This window comes from Peromyscus maniculatus, chromosome 6 (genome assembly GCF_049852395.1).
Source record: "Peromyscus maniculatus bairdii isolate BWxNUB_F1_BW_parent chromosome 6, HU_Pman_BW_mat_3.1, whole genome shotgun sequence".
Taxonomy (NCBI): domain Eukaryota; kingdom Metazoa; phylum Chordata; class Mammalia; order Rodentia; family Cricetidae; genus Peromyscus; species Peromyscus maniculatus.
This window is the reverse complement of record NC_134857.1, coordinates 80,227,365-80,247,007: the sequence shown is the minus strand read 5'-3', so window position 1 is coordinate 80,247,007 and position 19,643 is coordinate 80,227,365. Positions and strand designations below refer to the sequence as shown.

The window sequence follows — 19,643 nt, the reverse complement described above, 5'->3', positions numbered from 1 at the left end:
CCAGAAGTAAATCCACCTGCATATGGACACGTGTATGTGTGTGTGTGTGTGTGTGTGTGTGTGTGTGTGTGTGTGTGTGTGTGTGTGACAAAGAAGGCAAAATTATACAATGGAAAAAAATATTCAACACATATTGCTGGTCTAACTGGATGTCAGGATGTAGAAGAATCCAAATAGATCCATATCCATATCTATTACCCTGCACAAAACTCAAGTCCAAATGGATCAAAGACCTCAACATGAAACCAGACACACTGAACCTGATAAAAGAGAAAGTGGGGAATAGCCTTGAACTCATTGGCACAGGAGACAACTTCCTGAACAGAACACCTATAGCACAGGTACTAAGATCAATAATTAATAAATTGGACCTCATGAAACTGAAAATCTTCTGTAAGGCAAAGGACACAGTCAAAAGGGAAACCAGCAGTCTATAGAATGGGAAAAGATCTTTACCAACCCCACATCTGACAGAGGCCTGATATTCCAAATATGTAAAGAACTCAAGAAACTATATATCAACAAACCAAATAATACAATTTAAAAATGGGGTAGAGATCTAAACAGAATTCTTGACAGAGGAATCTCAAATGGTCAAGAAGCATTGAAAGAAATGTTCAAATCCTTAGCCATCAGGGAAATGCAAATCAAAGTGACTCTGAGATCCCATCTTACATCTGACAGAATGGCTAAGATATCTACCTCAAGATCCAGCTATACCACTTCTGGGCACATACCTAAATGACACTCCACCATACCACAAGGACACTTGCTTAACTATATTCATAGCAGCTTTAGTCATAATAGCAAGAAACAACCTAGATGCCCCTCAACCAAAGAATGGATAAAGAAAATGTGGTACATTTACACAATGGAGTATTACTCAGCTGTTAAAAACAATGACATCATGAAATTTTCTGGCAAATGGATGGAACTAGAAAAGATCATCCTGAGTGAGGTAACCCAGACCCGGAAAGACAAACATGGTATGTACTCATTTGTAAGTGGATATTAACTGTAAAGTAAAGGATACTCTATAGACCCAGAGAAGCTAGGTAACAAGGGGAGACACACAAATGTCACTGTGAAGGGGAAACAGAATAGATATTGGTAGTGAATGGGGGTCTGGAAGGTTGGGTGGGGGATGGGAACAGGAAGGATAAGGTTGGGGGAGGATGGAGGGAGAGAGTATGGAAGAGACAACTGGAATTGGGGGACATATTCTGACGAGCTAGAAACCTAGTGTAATAAAAACTCCCAGCAATCTCTAAGGGTGAGCCTAGCTAAGACTCCTAGCAATGAACCAGCCATCTCCTGTAACCAGGCATGACTTCCAGTGAAGGGATTGAGACCCCAACCCAGCCACGAAACTTTCAAATTACAATTTGTCCTGACTACAAGATGTGCTGGGGTAAAGGTGGCACAGAAATTGTAGGAGTGGCCAACCAATGACTGGTCCAGCCTGAGTCCCCTACCATGAAAGGGAGCCTACCCCTGACACTACCTAGAGGGCCAGAACCCAGAGGCGGGATAGCCCAAAGACTTAGGATAGAACCAAACATGATTGGCACCAAAAAAAGAAAAAAAGAAAGAAAAAAGACAATGAAATGATTCCTAATGATATTGGTGCCTGCTCAACTGTCATCAGAGAGGCTTCACCCAGAAACTGATGGAAACAGATGCAGGGACCCACAGCCAATCATTAGACAGAGCTAGGGAAGCCTGGGGAAGAGGGGGAGGAAGGATTATAGGAGCCAGAGGGGCCAAGGACACCACAAGAAAACCCACAGAATCAACTAACCTGGGCTCGCAGGGGCTCACAGAGACTGAACTGACAACCAGGGAGCCTGCAGGGGACTGAACTAGGCCCTCTGCACATGTTGCACTTGTGTAGCTTAGTCCTCTTGTGGAACTCCTAACAGTGAGAGCAGGGGCTGTCTCTGACTCTTACCTGCTTTTGGGACCCTTTCCTCCTACCAGGTTGCCTTGTCCAGGCTTAACAGGAGAGGATGTGCCTAGTTTCACTCCAACTTGATATACCATGGTTGGTTGATATCCATGGGATGCCTGCCCTTGGTGGATGGGAGTGGGAGTGTCATACAGGCTTGCCTACAGCCTATGCAGGCATTTTCTCATGGTCCCTCCTCTCCTCTGATGACTCTGGATTGGGTTAAGTTGCCAGAAAACTAGGCAGCACAGTCAGGTATTGGTGAGCACTCACGATGGCTAAGACTCCATGATGCCCAGATGTTTGAAAAAGGACAGCTGTTGATAAGAACAGGGAGTTGCCTGTGTGTTGTGGAACTTTGAAAAGGAGGCGGCAGAGATGGCCAACCTGAGAAAGCCGTTTTTACTGGAGATGAGTTCACAGGGGATGTGACGCAGAGAAGTGGAGTAGAAGACCAAGGTAGAGCTGAATAACATAAGTAAAACTGAATAATATATTTGAGAAAAAATAGAAGACTCAAATGAATGAGAAATGTAGGTGTCCATGAGTGTGCACATATGTGTTCATGTTCATCTGTGCATCTGTGTGGGGAGGGCCAGGAGGAAATGACACAAACAGCCAGAAACACACTTTTGAGACCTTTAAAGAATCTAAGAACTTTTGATTTTACTTAGAATTGTGGTTGGAAGACAGTTTATAATCTCTTTATATCACATCAACAAATAAGCTAACGTCATACTCAGCGCTATTGAGGCTTGGGTGTACTTTGCTCTCCCAGGGTCATGTGTTAGCGGCTTGGTTCTCAGGGTTGCAGTTTTGAGGTGCTGGGACCTTTAAGAGGTGGAGTCCTGTGGGAAATCAACAGGGTGATGCCCTTTGTTGTGGTTTGAAAGCTTGGCCCCTAGGGAATGGTGCTCTTTGGCTGTGGAGGCATTAGGAGATAGAGCTTTGTTGGAAGAAGTGGGTTCCCTTTCCCATTATTAACTGTCTGAACAGTCTACTCAGCCCTTTTAAGCATCAGTTTTCATATCTGTAAAATGAGGAAATAAAATATTTTATGCTTAATGGCATTGTTTTATTTGTTTGTTAGTGATGTGTGTGTGTGTGTGTGTGTGTGTGTGTGTGAGAGAGAGAGAGAGAGAGAGAGAGAGAGAGAGAGAGAGAGAGAGAGAGAGAGAGAGAGAATATGTGTGTGCTTCTTTTCAAATAATCAAAAGAAATGACCATGTATATCAGGTCAGAAAATTTTATCTTGCTCACTTAAAGACCATGTTTATTGGTCAATAATGGAATAAATCTACATGAAATCATGTGTAAAATAAGTCTGTGCCATATTTAGAAATAAATATGCTGAAAACATCTGATGCAGCCTAAGAAATACAAGGGAAATATAAGCCCCCAAATAAAAGAGTGAAAATAAATGAAGTAAGATTTTACTGAAAAGAAATACAAACCATCGGAAACAAATGGAGAAATCACAAAATAAGTAAAAAGGAGTTGGTCGGCAAAATAAGATGTTTCTTTGAAAAGACGAATATGACAGTGGTGGTGTTAGGACCATGATCAAGTACAGAGATGACATCGATGAGAACACCAGACGCAGGAGTGTGATTCAAGTGTCGCTGTGCTGTTTATGAAGTGTCCCTGGGAGCACCGAGCTTCCCCATAGCTTGGTTTGTGCCCTAACGCGTCAGCCTGCTGGCAGCTGGCTCTTTGAGGACACTATGTGTCCTTTTCTGCACCAGCTTTTCCACCAGGTGGCTTGTACTCAGCCCTCACTGCGTCACTGTCATCGTGCATTTAAGTGACTACCGCAAAGAATCTGACCCCTACGAGAAAAACCAAATAAACATTTATGTGTAAAATACTAACAATTAGAACTGGCTTCAAATGTAGGAAAAAAAACCACTCTGATTAAATCTAAAAACCCCAGAGAGATGGCTCAGGAGTGGGTTGGTGCCCAGCTCCCACATCAAGCAGCTATCAGCCCCTGTAATTGCAGTTCCAAAGGACAGAACTCTCTCTTCTGGCTTCCACTAGTCCTGCATATGTGTGGTGCACATCTATACATGAAGGCATTCACACACACACACACACACACACACACACACACACACACACACACACAAATTAAAAACAAACACTTAAAGGTTAAAAGCCATTAACAGGCTAGACCCCTGTCTAGGCTCTTTTTCTCTTTCATTAAAATAACACTACTGTCTAACTTTACTTTCTGTTGCTGTAGTGAAACACTGACCAAAAACCACTTGGAGAGGGTTCCTTTGGTGTTCGGGTAACAGTCTACCATGGAGGGAAGCCAAGGCAGGAACTCACAACAGGAACCTGGAGGCAGGAACTGAAGTAGAGACCTGAAGCTTACTGGCTTGTGTGACTCCCTCAGCCTGCACAGGGGTGGCACTGCCCACAGTGGGCTAGGCCCTCCCACATTCATCATGCTCTACATACATGCCCACGGCCAATTTGATGGAGGCAACTTCTTAACTTAGGATCCCTCTTCCCAGGTGACTCTAGTGTGTGCCAAGCTGACAAAAATTAGTCAGAACACCTACGTAAAGACAGTTTTAAGCATATATTCTACCCAAACTTTGGGAAGCATTAAATGAATGATAGAGTACGGCAAGAGAGAGGCCTGAAGTTGATGATAAAAGCAAATTTTAGTTTTATCTGAAATATTATGATTTAGTAAGTGGAAATGCATCCAGGTATTCTGAGTAAAATTATAAAATCATATTAAGATTTGGAAATGAAGAAAGATAATTTAGTCAAGGTTAGTATCTGGGGGTTGGAGGAAGCCCCAACATCTACCCACCTGTTCCAGCATGCAGTGCAGTATCAGGGGCACAGAAATAAACTCCTCCGGAATTGGATTCAGCAGGTCATTGTAATATCGCATATCGACCTCGGTGGTGATGATAAAAGCCGCTGTACAATGCAGAAAATGACATTGCCTAGTTAAGATGTGTTCTCTATTTCTTCCTGAAATCCTGTGCATAAATCCAAACTGTGGCCAGGCGCTAGTCAATGTTGAGAATGTAGGTGGAGGGGCTGCAGCCAGCAGCATGGAAGGGAGGGAGGGCAGCGCGGAAGCCGGACGGAGGTGGCACCTCAGCGTCTGATTTCATACGTGCCTGAGGGGGGCGCTTGTGGTTCTTCATATTGTGCTTTCTTCTTTCCAGGGGCTGGAGCAGTTGGAGGTGAAGGCTGAGGAAAAAAAAATGAAAAGAAATGCTTTCATCAAACTTATTTTTACGTTACATATCCACCCTCAGGAGCCTAAGAAATGAGGATGTGAAAAAGCTGATCAGACACAGAACATCATCCCCCTGGTCTTGGTTTCAGTCATGGTACTTTTTTTTTTAAGCATCCTTATCTTGGTGCATCTTGTCCCATGTTCTTCAGGACATTATTATACTGATTTCCCACCAGGAAATTCATGCTCAGCTCTCACCATATGTCTAACCCTGGTCCCCCTCTCTCAAACCTTCTATTCTCCAACTCAGGGGGCTGTCTTAGGGTTTCTGTTGTTACGATAAAGCACCATGACCAAAAGCAACTTGGGGGTGGGGGATTAATTTCATCTTACACTCTCTGGTCACACAGTCCAACACTGAGAGAAGTCAGGGCAAGAACTGAAGCAGATGTCATGGAGGAACATTGCTTATTGACTTGCTCAGTTTGCTTCTTTTATATGCCTCAGGACCACCCAGGAATGGCATTGCCCAAAGTGGGCCAGGCCCTTAAGTAAGCATCAGTCATTAGTTAAGAAAATGCCCCCACAGACTTGCCTATAAGCCAATTTAAAAGAGCCATTTTCTCAGTTGAAATGCCCTCTTCCCAGATGGACATGACTTGTGTGGGGTTGTTTGTGTTCCCCCTCCCCCCGAAATCTAACTAGGGTATTTGACCCCTTGTCACCTTGACACATGAATACAACACTATTAAATAATAACCTTTCCTTCTTTGTTTACTCCAAGATCTCACACTAACATCAATATCACAATACAAAACATTCAAACGTTTAAAAGTTCCTACGTTTTTAAAAATTCCAAGACTTTGAAAGTTTAGTCTCTTCAAAAGTCCAGTGACTCTTGAATGTGGGGTCCTTTAAAGTAAAAAACAAGTTAAATACTTTTTTGTCCAGGCTCAGCCACAACTAAGTTAAAGCAAACCCAGACTTTATCAATGTCAAAAGTTAAATGCTTCACATCTGGGGTCCAAAGGGCCTGGGTATCTCCAAAGGTTCAGTGAGCAGTGCTCCTCCACGGCCTCTGCTTCAGTTCCTGCCTTGAGTTCCTGCCCTGACTTTCTCATCGAGAGAGTGTGACCTGAGAGTTCTGAGATGAAACAAACACATCTCCCCTGAGCTGCTTTTGACCACAATGTTTTATAACAGCAATAGACACCCCAACTAAGGCAGTTATCATTTTGATTATATCTACTGCTCTCATCCTTCCCAGACCATGTTGGAACTGCTGACATTGTATTCCTCTTCAAAAGTTCACTTGAGAAAAGATGGCGGAAAATGAGTCCTGCTATGTGACCAGGATCTTGCTGAGTGCAAACACTGGGGTTATTTTGTCAATTTTCCTCTTGTTCTACATGCTAGTCATTGCACCCTGAGCTAACAGCTGGTTCTTTTTGTGCTTTCCCAGGTGTCAAGCAGTTGAGGAGTATCTTAATCAGGGTTTCTATTGCTGTGATGAAGCACCATGAGCAAAAGCAACTTGGGGAGGAAAGGGTTTATTTGGCTTACACTTCCACATCATTCTTCATCACTGAAGAAAGTCAGGACAGGAACTCAAACAGGACAAGAACCTGGAGGCAGGAGCTGATGCAGAGGCCATGGAGGGGTGCTGGTTACTGGCTTGCTCAGCCTGCTTTCTTATAGAACCCAGAATTACCAGCCCAGGGATGGAAATACCTTCAATGTCCTGGGCACTCTCCATAAATCACTAATTAAGAAAGTGCTCTACAGGCTTGCCTACAGCTAGACCTTTCTGATGACTCTAGCCTGTGTCAAGTTGACATAAAACTAGTTAGTACAAGGAGCTTCATAAAGATCTCAACACGAGGCTTTTAATGCTTTTGCTAGGGGATGTTTCCTTGTTCCCACCCTCACACCTCAATACAAGAAGCAGTAGTACACCAACACAGGTCTTTACTATAACTTCTTCTTCATATGCTTTCTGAATATGAAAATCAAGTCACTCAACTCCATCCTGTAGCCTACTACAGACACCCATGCCTACCTCTGGAATTGGCATTGTTTCTAACATGGTTTTCTCGCTAACCACTTGTGGGACATTGATGAGCTGCATGTTTTCCAAATAGTGCTGGTGCTGCCTCTTCCAGTCCAGGCTATCGTACATCAAACAGGCAATGTTTTCAAAAATCTCAGTGCCCAACTCGAGCTAGCAGTGAGAGAATCATTGACAATCCATCAGTGGTTTCATACTCTTAGAACAGATAGAATGTTTGTAACTTCCCAGAAAAGCCTATTTCCCCTTTTACAGGAAATCAAGTCCCCAAATCCCCAAATATTGGATTTTAGCATTGCTGATGGAGCCTCCATGCCTAAACTCTTCAAGCCCTTTTTATGCTCCATATGCTCGGTGTTTTGGATCCTAATGCACATTAGATGGTTTTGACACCTTTGGCTGAAGACAAGCAGACAAGCAGCTGCTTGCCTTCCTATGCAAGCATGGAAATGAGCATAGTGGGATTCCCTCCCTCGGCTCTGTGTACCATCTGAGTATGATACAGCCTGTGTGTGATCGAGTTTCTCTCTTTCCTCCTTTCTTTCTTTTCACTGAGCCGGCTTTCACCTGCAATCCTGTTAGTAAGAGGCTCAAAGAAATCCAAGTCACTGCTTCTACAGTATCCACAGTTTTTATGAGCTGGCAAGCCAATTATAGATCTGCTATGGTTATTACTTAAGCTTTCATTTCCTGGCGTAGGAAAATGCTGGGATGGCGGTGTCTGTCTGTTTGGAAGCGGAGAAGCATTGAGTAGGCCACTCCCACATCTGGGTTGAAGAGGTAAAGTAGAATGGAAATCCTCTGTGGGGCCAGTGACTCATAGGCTGGCAGACATTCAGGGAAATGCTTGGCTCTGTCCATCATAGCCCACCTGACTGTTCTTTCCCATACTCACAGCAGGACTGATGAGTTTTCAGTTAAACTTCAACCAGGCATCCTGTGCCCGTCCACATGCTGGCACAGAAAGACAGTTTTCATTTTTATTACCAAAGGAAATACAGTAACGTTTCTGCCCAATGATCCATTAGCACAGCCTACGCAATTCATTTTCAAATTTATCGGTAAATGATATGCTAAAGTCTGGCAAATTGTTTCAGCAAGCAGGATTTATCTTGAGATGTTTCAGATGTCTTACATGAGCTCTTAGCTCATCCTGATTGGCATTTACTTGAGGTAAAGCTTTCATTACCTTAGTTTAGCACAAGCCCAGCCTGCTTGTTTGAGCCAAAGGATGCAAAGGCTTTCCTTCATGCCAGGAGGAGAAAAGACTCACTCACTGCTGGCTCCTAAAGCAGAGATGAGGTCATTACGAATTCATACATAAGAGTGCACCATCACGGACCTAGCCTGGTTCTATGAAGCAGCCTTATCACATTTACGCTTATTAAGTGATCCTGAGTTTAAAATGGACTATGATCTTCAATATTAAACCTAATGGCCCTTTCTCCTGGAATTCTATTTTATTGCTGAGTCATTTTTGAGGTAGACCTTCCCCATCATCTTCAGTGATGAATCTTTCACTCATAGAGACATGCATAAGCTGTGGTTACTGCCCTTGGGTACCAACCAAAGCCCTGGCATGAAGAAGATGCTCAACAATGACTACAAATGGACTGATAGATAATCAGAAGGACCAGCTGGGACACACAGCCTATGGTTCTTTGGAAGAACTGAAAGTTTTCCAGGCCCAGTTGGACATACTAAACACTAATTTAGTTCTGAATTCAGGAATGTTCTACTGTAACTAGCATTTAAAGTAATATTTTTTCAACATAAAATAGTTTTTCTGAAGTTAAATTACCATGTAAAGTTCACTCTGTATTTGCTAAGATATTGAGTATAGCCACGGTTCCTTTCTTTAAAGTGGAATGGATGGACCATCAAGCTGGCATCTTTGCATGCCATGCTCTGAAGCACTATGAGGATCCCCTTGCTGAGTAACCAGAGCTCCCAAAGAGCACGCGTGTATCAGAGCCACTCACCAGAAGCCATGTTGGAGCAGTGTTCTCACCCTTAGCCACCACCAATTGCCACCCAGAGTTTCATCTCAAGTTGATCCTGGTTTAAAGACATTCCCAGAAAAACCATTCCTGTCCCTCTGTTGCTCACAGACATGTGGCCATCAAGTTAACACACTTCCATTACTCTCAAGGTGAGTCCGACAAACCCAAGTAATAACCTCAATTCGGTAACTTTACCAAAAAATGCATGTGACCCAAACTCTTAGCAAACAGAAAAATCACTGTATAAGAGCCTTGCTACATTTTATTAACAAAGTAAACAACTTAAAAATAAATGGAACGGAATGATCTATGTCTTCTAATGAACAGAGAGCTATGGACATGGGGGTGAGAAGCAGGGTGCTGTGGGTGGTGCTGAGTCTTCTGAAGCTGTGACCATAGCGTTGGTGCTCACCTGAGGATGCAATGGCATAGCCTCTATTTGGCGCATAGGACCTTTGTCTTCTACCATCATGTACCCAAGGTTAAAGAAGACCCGTGGGAAAGCATACTCACTTGTGACGCTACAACAGACACTTGGTTTGAGGATGTGTTAGCATCCTCCTGGTAACTGTGCTTCAGAAATTGCATGATGGGATTTCCTATGTCATCCTGAACAAAAATACATGCACGTGCTCCACCCTCCCCGTGTGTGTGTGTGTGTGTGTGTGTGTGTGTGTGTGTGTGCGCGCGTGCGCGCGCAAACGCTCGCACGCGTGAGCTTATGCACATGTGCACACATGCATGTTTGCATATGGGTTCACATGTACACATACGCAGGCTGGGAGGCCAGAGGTTGAAACTGGGTGTCTTCCTCAAGTGCTTTTCACCTTGTTTTTTGAGATGGGGGGGGGGGTCTCTCGCTGGAGCTCACTGATTGGCTAGTCTGGCTGGCCAGTGAACTTTAGGGTTCAGCCTATCTCTGACCCCCCAGTGCTAGAATTGCAGGTATATGCTGACACTTCCAGCTTTTATGTGGGTGCTAGAGATCCAAACTTGCATTCTCATGCTTATGCAACAAGGGCTGTAGGGAATGAGCCATCTCCCCAGATCCCCTGTGAGAGGGGTATGCAGCCATACCCTGGTCCAAATGATAGGGAAAATGGTCCTCTAAGTTGTAAATGTGTGGATATGTGCACAAGGGGGAAAAGCCCATGTAACACACTTCTTAAAAGGTCTTAATAAATAGAAAAAAACCTCAGTACCAGCTATTGGGGTAAATTCTGAAAGATCAGGGAGACAGAACAAGCCACCACTAACCTCACCTTGCCAACTCCTCAGCCGGTCCTGTTTCCTCAGACTGGAAGCCTCTGAGTCTTCACCTGAATAGATCTCAACTGAACTGTTGCTAAAAGCCTCAAAGCTTAAAAGCCTTAAAAGTTCTTGGTCCTCATGCCTTATATACCTCTCTGCTTCTTGCCATCACTTCCTGGGATTAAAGGTGTGTGTCATCATGCCTGGCTGTTTCCAGTGTAGCTTTGAATTCACAGAGATCCAGATGGATCTCTGCCTCCCAAGTGATAGGATTCAAGGTGTGTGTGCCACTATTTTCTGGCCTCTATGCCTATCTAGTGGCTGTTCTATTCTCAATAGTTTATTAGGGGGCACAATATATTGGGGGACACCACAAGCACACCTACCAAAAAGAGTAGAAAGTTGATTTTGGTGTGGGGATTTGGAATTCCAGGGAAAAATCTTTTCCCCAGATATTATCTCAACAAAATAGGATGGAACATTCCTAGCATTCCATCTTTGGAAATACCAGTATCTCTGGAGGAGGTAATTGTGCTGACTCAATTTAAAAAGCACCAATAAAGGTCAGATGGAAACAGATCCTTTTCTGAGTCAGGTGTAGACAGTAGGAAGGAGAAAGGCAAAGCAGGAAGTCTGAGACAGTGGAACAGAGGAAGACATGGAGTAAGGGTTTTGCTAACACCAGCTGTGCCTGCATACCGCTTCCTAGCCACTCACAGCACAAGTCCTTCTTGGTGTTTAATGCTTCATGCTGAAAGATTTTTTTTTTTTTTTACAATGGAACCACCTAATGCTCTTTATTCAAGTCCTTGCTATTTGAATCCTTGCTATCCTTAATAGTTCGACTATACTTTCTTCTTTATTTTTTGAAATTATAATTAATTAAAACATTTTTCCCTTCCCTTTCCTGCCTCTGAACTCTACAATATACCCCTCTTCACTCTTCTCCAAATTCATGACCTCTTTTATCATCAATTATTAATTGCATGCATATACATATTTGTATATACATATATAATCCTAGATAAAACTTGTTCAGTGCATGTAACATTACTTGTATGTATGTTTTCAGAGCTGGCCATCTGGCACCAGACAATCACTGTGCTCTTCTCTGGGAAGGCCGCTTTCCCCAATCCCAGGGAAGGCCTCACAGGCTTTTCCTTGTCCAATTTGGCATGTTCGTTGGTGTCGGCCTTGTTTAGTTCACATTTGGGCAGTCATGTTGGTGGTACTTCATGTCTGTAGGTTTTGATATTGCTAGGAGAAATAATCTCGCAGTAAACTCCCTGATCCTCTGGCTCTTACAACCCCCTACTTTCATGATGTTCCCTGAGCCTTGAGTGCAGAAGTGCTTTGGAGATGCATCCATCATGACTGGGCTTGACAACTCTGCACTTTGGTTGTGGTTTTCTGTAGTGGTCTCTCTTCTCAACACTTTCGCTTCTTTTCCTGTGTGCCATTATCTCAAGGTGAGAGGATCCGGGTTTCACTGCATGACTGTCCCTTGGCTCAGAAGCAGCTCCCTCGGTCCTCTTAGTTAGCCTTTTCTTTGGTCCTTTTCCTTTCCTTTCCTTTCCTTTCCTTTCCTTTCCTTTCCTTTCCTTTCCTTTCCTTTCCTTTCCTTTCCTTTCCTTTCCTTTCCTTTCCTTTCCTTTCCTTTCCTTTCCTTTCCTTTCCTTTCCTTCCTTTCCCATCCCTCTTTCCTCTTTCTCCTTTCATCCTTTCTTCCTCAGTTCTCCTCTCTCCTCTTCCCCTCCCCTCCCCTCTCTTCTCCCCTCTCCTCTCTTTAGCTGTACACAGTCTCTTTACAAGCATCCCCTCTCCACCCAGCTTTGCCCTGATCCTTGCAGAAGAACCCTCAGTGGTTGTAGTTTATCCACAGGCTCTGCTGTCAGTTCAGCTCTTGATGGTGAAATGTATACCTTGCGAGGGATTAACATGTAATACAATAAAACATAAAATTTACCATCATTATAGTAATATATGTTCATATTTTTGTTATTACTTAGATCATTACTGAAGCATGAACCAGAGCCAAGTGTCATTAAATAAAAGACTCACCATCCACTACATCTTATTATCATTAATCCACAGACTAAAAGATACAAAATCAGGCTATATCCAGCAGTGGCCCTTTGTCACCATCATTGTGCCAAAGATGAGAAAGCCCAACAGAGAGCATAGTTACCAGTGCCTAGTGAACAGTTGTGGAATGAGTGACAGAATGGACCACCACACACTCTAACTGACCCGTGTACTCACCATCATCTCATTGTCTGACCAGTCAGAAGGAAAATGTGCTACATCGACCATATAATGGAGTCGAGCAACATCAAAGAGATTTGTTTCAGGTTTCTCATTATTCAGGATTGGTTCCAAGTACTTCCAGAAAATTTCAAGTTCCTTAATGGTATTTTCTCTCTTCAGGTTTTCAGCTTGTATATCTAATAATAGCAAAATGTTTTCCTATGAAATGAAGGTATTGAATTTCTCCCCACTTTATCTTGATGTCGTGAGTCATATGCATGATGAGATGTCTGTAAAGTATTAGCGGAGTGCAAATACAGACACATAACTTTGAGACGTTTTTGAAGTGGGAAGACACAACTATAAAATCAAAAGAGATTGCTCTATGAGCTCATCACTCTCCTTCATCTCACAGTGGAGGCCCAGAGAGGTCGTGAGAAGGTCACACATCTCAAGAGCTGAGGATGCTCAAGGTACCGATTGACTGGCTATTGCACCTGCATAGAACCAGTCTTCCCTCCAAATCAAGCTTTCATTGAATTGGTACCTGCAGCATAACACAATAAAAAACTGAAGTAGACCCACTTCCCACAGGCCTACAGCCAGACTGGATGAGAGTGATTTATGCTTTAGTTAGCCTTCGGTCATGTTACAGCAGCTACATCTTTTCTGGGTATTTGCCCCCTGACTGTCAAGTGATAGTGGATTTCCATAAAGTTAGATTTGAAAACTTACCTGAAATATTTGTTTTTTTTTTTTATATCTATAACTAAAGAGTTGGGTCTACTACTATGACCTCATCACTCTATGGTAAAGCCTAATATTATGTTATTATATATATTTTTGAGACAGAGTTTCATGCTAGCCTAGGTTGGCCTGCAACTTATTATGGAGCCTGAAAATGGCCTCAAACTCATGGTCAATCCTCCTGTCTCAGCCTCTCAAGTTCTGGGATTATACATATCAGCCAGCATGCTTGTATCATGGAATATATTTGTATATTGATTTATTAGTACATGAACTGTCTTATAGATACTATATTTGATTCTTATGCAACAGTTTCTTGACACTTTCAATAACAAATTATTTTAATATATGTATGTTTTGATATAGTCCAAGTTTCTGACTTAATAGTTGCCTCTAGTCCAAAAGTCCTTTTTGACAAAATGGAAATAAGTAAGACTTACTTCCTGAGTGGCCACATGGGGCTAGGACTCAGTAGGTGATTTTCATTTTCCTTCCTTTCCTCCCTTATGATCTCTCCAGACTCACTCTCAGTACTATAGCAGCCTGCTTTCAGGAGCCCCTCCTCCTACCCTATCTCCATTCCCCTCCCCCTCTCAGTGTGGCCCAGGCTCCTCCTACTCTTTCATCCATGTCTCTCCAAGTTCATTCTTTGTCCTAATGCAGCCTGTTTGCAGGTGCCTCTACTCCCACCCCATCTCCTTTCCATGGGGATGCTGCCTCTTGGTACAGAACCCGCAGCCCCAGCACTTAGCCTTTATCCCTTCTCAGCCCTCCATTTCGCACATCTTCATGCATTTTTACCACTCACTGACCACAGAAACACTCTCCAAAGAGGACTACCACCCCCCAGCCACCACACTTATCTAGGATCCAGAGAGGGCAATAGAAACCAAAAAATGGAATACCCAGCCAAGAAAGATGAGACCAGATATTGACACCAAGAACATCATAACTCCAGATGCCTAGATCCCAGTGCAAAAACACAAACATGAACAGCCAAGACAATATGCTCCCACCAGAAGCCAGCAACCCTACTGAAGGAGGCCCTGAGAACTGAAATAAGAGGACTTCAAAATAGCTATTATGAATATATCCAGGGATCTTAAAGAGGATATGAATAAGTCCCTTAATGAAGTCTGTGAAATCATAAACAAAGAGTTGAATGAAATAATGAAAACAACTAAGGACATGACAGTGGATTTAATAAAGAAATAAAGTCATTGGGGAAAAAAAACCAAACTGAAATAATACTGGAAGTGAAAAATTTAGGATGCTAAACAAAAACCTCAGAGGTATGCCTCACCAACAAATTGTAAGACGTGGAAGAGGGAATCTCAGATGTTGAAGAAAAGGTACAGAAGTAGATACTTCAGTCAAAAAAAAAGTTAAATCTAAAGGAATCCAGCCACAAAACATCAAAGAAATCTGGAACACTATGAAAAAAAAATTACGAATAATAGGGGTATAAGAAGGATAAAAAACCTAGGTAAAAGGCACAGAAAATATTTTTAACAAAATTATAAAAGAAAATTTCCCCAAGCTAAAGAAAGAGATGCTTATTTAGGTACAAGAAGCATAGAGGATACCAAGGGGCAGGTGTTCCCCATGACACATACTAATGAAAACACTACATATACAGATCAAAGAAAGCCACAAGGGAAAAAGACCAGGTACCATAGAAAGGCAGATCCATTAGAATAACATGATTTTTCAGTGGAGACTTGAAAGCCAGAAGGGCCTAGAAAGGTCTTCAACCAACTCTGATAGACCACTGATGCCAGCCCAGACTACTACACCCAATAAAACTAGCAATTACAATTGCCAGAGAAAGAAAAATATTCCACAATAAAAGCATATTTAAGCAACTTCTATGTACCAACCCGGTACTACAGAAGGCACTAGAAAGAACACTTTAGTCTGAAGAGGTTAACCACATCTAAGAAGACTCAAGGAATAATCCCACAATAGTAAATGAAAATGGGAGGGGGTACCATAACAACAAAATAATAATACTGTTCATTGATAACTCTCATTATTAATGGTCTCAATTTCATAATAAAAAGACATAGACTAACAGTTTGGATTGGAAAATGGGAGCCATCTTTCTTCTATATCCAAGAAACACATTTTACCATCAAGGACAGTTATCACCTCAGGGTAAAAGGATGGGAAAATATATTCTAAGCAAATGGGCTCAAATAGCAAGTGGGAGTAGCCATTTTAATATCTGACAAACTAGATTTCAAATCACACCTATTCAAAAGATGTAGAGGACACTATATACTCGTGCAAATGAAAATACACCAAGAGGATATTGTAATTCTAAACATTTGTGCACCAAACACAAGGGCATCCAAGTTCATAAAAAACAAAGACTACTACAGCTAAAATCACATATTGACCCTCACACAGTAATAGTGGGTAACTTCAATAGCTTCAATACCCTACTTTTACCAACTGACAGGTCATCCAGACAAAACTAAATGGAGAAATGCTGGGGGTAAATAGTGTCATAAACAAAACGGACCTAGAAGGTCTCTGCAGAACATTCCACTCAAACAAAAAAGAACATACTTTCTTCTTGTAGCTTATGGAACTTTCTCCAAAATTGACCACATATTTGGACACAAAGCAAATCTCAACAGATACAAGAACATTTAAATAATACCCTGCATTCTGTCTGTCCACCATGGATTAAAGCTGGATATCAACCACATGAAAATTACAGAAGTTTATAAATTTATAGAAACTGAACAATTCACTATTGAATGGAAAATGGGTCAAGATAATCAGGAAGGAAACTGAAATTTTTTTTAGGATGAATGAAAGTGAAATTATAACATACCTGAACCTATGAAACATAGTGAAGGCAGTTCTATGAGGCAAGTTCATAGCACTAAGTGCCTACATCAAATAATTGGAGACATATCATATCAGTAACTTAGCAAAATATCTGGAAGCTCTAGAACAAAAGAAGAAACAACGCCCAAACAGAGTAGATGTCAAGAAATAACCAAACTCAGGACTGCAATCAATGAAATAGAAACAAACAAACAACAATGACAAAAACAATACAAAGAATCAATGCAACAAAGAGTTGGTTCTTTGAGAAAGTCAGTAGGATGGCAAACCATTAGCCAAATTAATAAAGAGAGCAAAATCAAAATTAATGTAATTAGAGATGAAAAGGGGGACATTACAACAGACACTGAGAAAACCCTGAGAATCATAAGAACATACTTTAAAAATCTGTACTTCCTCCCAAACTCACTCATGTATCTTTGGCCAAAACAAGACACATGCCACATTGTCTTCAAAAGAGCTCCACATTCCCCTGGTGTCTATGAATGCAAAGGTCAGGATTGTCTGTGACTCTAATGCAAACCCAATAAAAAGTTTTCCTTGGGCATCTTTCAACAACCATTCTTCTCTATTTGTATCATAAAAGTTCTCACTATCCACATTTTATAACCTGCAGTGCTATAGCACGATTGTCACAGGCCCCCAGACCTTAGCACAACTGACTCCAGGATGGACATACCATTCAGGTCGTAAAACTCAGTATATAGTCAGCACCACCTGCCAAAACTAAAATGAAGACTTAATCTATCAAAGTTCATAGTTCTGGGAAAGTCTTTAAATGTATTAGCCTTACTTTCTGGCTTCTGTAGCTCTGCTTCTCACTAACTGTTCTTGTTAACTGAAGTATGTCAACCCAGAATATGATTTTTTGTGTTTAAAAGCTCACCCCGATAAAGGCTTGTGGCTACACTGGGATCCCAAAATTTCAGTGTAGTCATTGGCCAGCTCATAAAGAATTTTTATTGGCCAAAAAATTTGTACTTTGCCAAATTGGAGAAATTAAAAGGAATCGATGGATTTCTTGATACTTACAACCTACCAAAGATAAATCAAGATTAAATAAGCAATTTAAACAGACCCATATAGACCCTAGCAAAATAGAAACAGTAATTAAAATTATCCCAATCAAAAAAATCCCAGAGCCAATGAATTTAACACAGAATTCTACCCTATCTTCAAAAAAAATTAATGCTAACACCTCCTATATTATTCTACAAAATAGATATCCAAGGAATATTTCTTTTTTTTTTTAACATGGTGACTATTCCTCTGATAGCAAAACAACACAAATACTCAAAAAAGAGAAAAAGTTATAGGCCAATATCCTTTATGAATATAGATGCAAAAAGTTCTCAATAAAGTACTTCCAAACTGAATCCAAGAACAAATACATCAAAAAGATTATCAACCAAGATCAAGTTGGCTTCATCCCAAAGATATAGGTATGGTTCAACATGCATTAACTAATACATATAATCCACCATACAGACTGAAAGCAAAAAAAGCACACAATCATCTAATTAGATGCAAAAAAGGCTCTGAAAAAAATCCAATACCCCTTCATGATAAGAGTTCTAGAGAGATACAGAGGACATACGTCACCATAATAAAAGCAATTCACAGGAAGCTCACAGCCAACATCAATTTAATTGGGGGAGAAACTTGGAGCATTTTCACTAAAATCAGGAATAAGACAAGGATATTCACTCTGTCCATATCTATCCTATACAGTACTCAAAGTCCTAGACAGAGTAATACTCAGAGATCAAGGGTATAAAAATATGTGAGAAAGAAATATCTTTATTTTTAGATGATAAAATTTTATACATAAATAGCCCCATAAATTAAATCAGGGAACTTTTTTTTTTGGTCTTTTGAGACAGGATTTCTCTGTGTAGTTTTGGTGCCTGTCCTGGATCTCGCTCTGTAGACCAGGCTGGCTTTGAACTCACAGAGATCCACCTGCCTCTGCCTCCCCAGTGCTGGGATTAAAAGTGTGTGCTACCACTACCTGTGCTAATCAGGGAACTTTTACAGCTGATAAACACCTTCATCAAAGTAGCAGGATACAAAATTAATAAAGTTAATTAAATTAAAACCAGCAGCCTTACTATATTCAAATAAAAATGGTCTGAAAGAAAATCAGGGAAATAATAACTTTCACAATAGCTCAAAAATCATCTTTGAATATCTCTCACCAAGCAAGTGAAAGACTTGTATAATAAAAACTTTAAGGCATTGAAGAAAGAAATTGAAGAAGACACCAGAAGAAAAAAGTATCTCCCATGTCCACAGATTGGTAGGAATAATGCATCTAAAATGGCCGTCCTACCAAAAGCAATCAGTAGATTCAGTGCACTGTCCATCAAATTCCAACACACTTCTTCTCAGAAATTGAAAAGGCAATTATCAGCTTTATAATGAAACACTTAAAAACCTCCAAGATAGCTAAAACTATCCTGGAAACCAACCTAACAACAACAACACACATCCTGCTGCAAGTATCACTATTCAGATTTTAAGTTGTACTATATAGTTATAATAATAAAACCAGCACAGTATTGCCATAAAAACAGACACGTTGATTGATGGAATCTAATTGAAGATACAGACGTAAGTTCACAACCCTATGGAAACCTGATCTTTCACAAAGAAGCCAGAAATACACACTGGGGAAAACAAAACAAAACAAAACAAAACAAAACAAAACAAAACAAAACAAAACAAAACAAAACAACATCTTCAACAAGTGGTACTGGTCAAACTGGATGGCTGCATGTGGAAGAATGCAAATCAATCCATACTTATTAACCTGCAAAACAAAACAAAACAAAACAAAACAAAACAAAACAAAACAAAACATAACAGAAACCGACTCCAAATGGATAAAGGGCATCGACATAAGGTCAGACACACTTGAGTCTTATAGAAGAGAAAGTAGGAATAATCTTGAAGTCATTGGCACAGGAAAGGACTTTCTGAACAGGACACCAACAAGGCACTAAGAACAACAATGATATCTCTTTCCTTGTTCTCTCACTCTGCTCCTGATCCAGCTAGGACCACCCGCTCCCCTAAGCTCTCTTTCTCCTGAAGCTTGTCCTCTATTACCCCACCCCACCCCCAGTTTGCTTATGTAGATCTCATCCATTTCTCTGTCACTGGGCCATCCCTGTGTCTTTCCTAAGGTCCTCTTTACTAGCTAGCCTCCCTGAAGCTGTGAGTTGCAGTCTGGTTATCTTTTGCTTTATATCTAGTATTCACTTATGAGTGACTACATACCATGTTTGTCCTTCTTAGTCTGGG

The 19,643-nt window shown here is 41.2% G+C and overlaps 1 protein-coding gene across 3 annotated transcripts in view; it reads right to left on the bottom strand.

Moving 5' to 3' along the window:
- The window catches only part of Spag17 (sperm associated antigen 17), a 236,522-nt gene that overhangs the window by 124,964 nt on the left and 91,915 nt on the right, over positions 1 to 19,643 (bottom strand). For all 3 annotated transcript variants that reach the window (XR_013052267.1, XM_076574715.1, XM_076574716.1), the window contains 4 exons: positions 12,744 to 12,925; positions 7,219 to 7,380; positions 5,098 to 5,170; positions 4,779 to 4,891 (listed from right to left, as the gene is read on the bottom strand). Coding sequence is in view for 2 of the 3 variants with exons in the window: in XM_076574715.1 (XP_076430830.1) it covers positions 4,779 to 4,891; positions 5,098 to 5,170; positions 7,219 to 7,380; positions 12,744 to 12,925 (530 nt within the window). In the remaining variant the exon portion in view is untranslated. The remainder of the gene's footprint in view (positions 1 to 4,778; positions 4,892 to 5,097; positions 5,171 to 7,218; positions 7,381 to 12,743; positions 12,926 to 19,643) is intronic.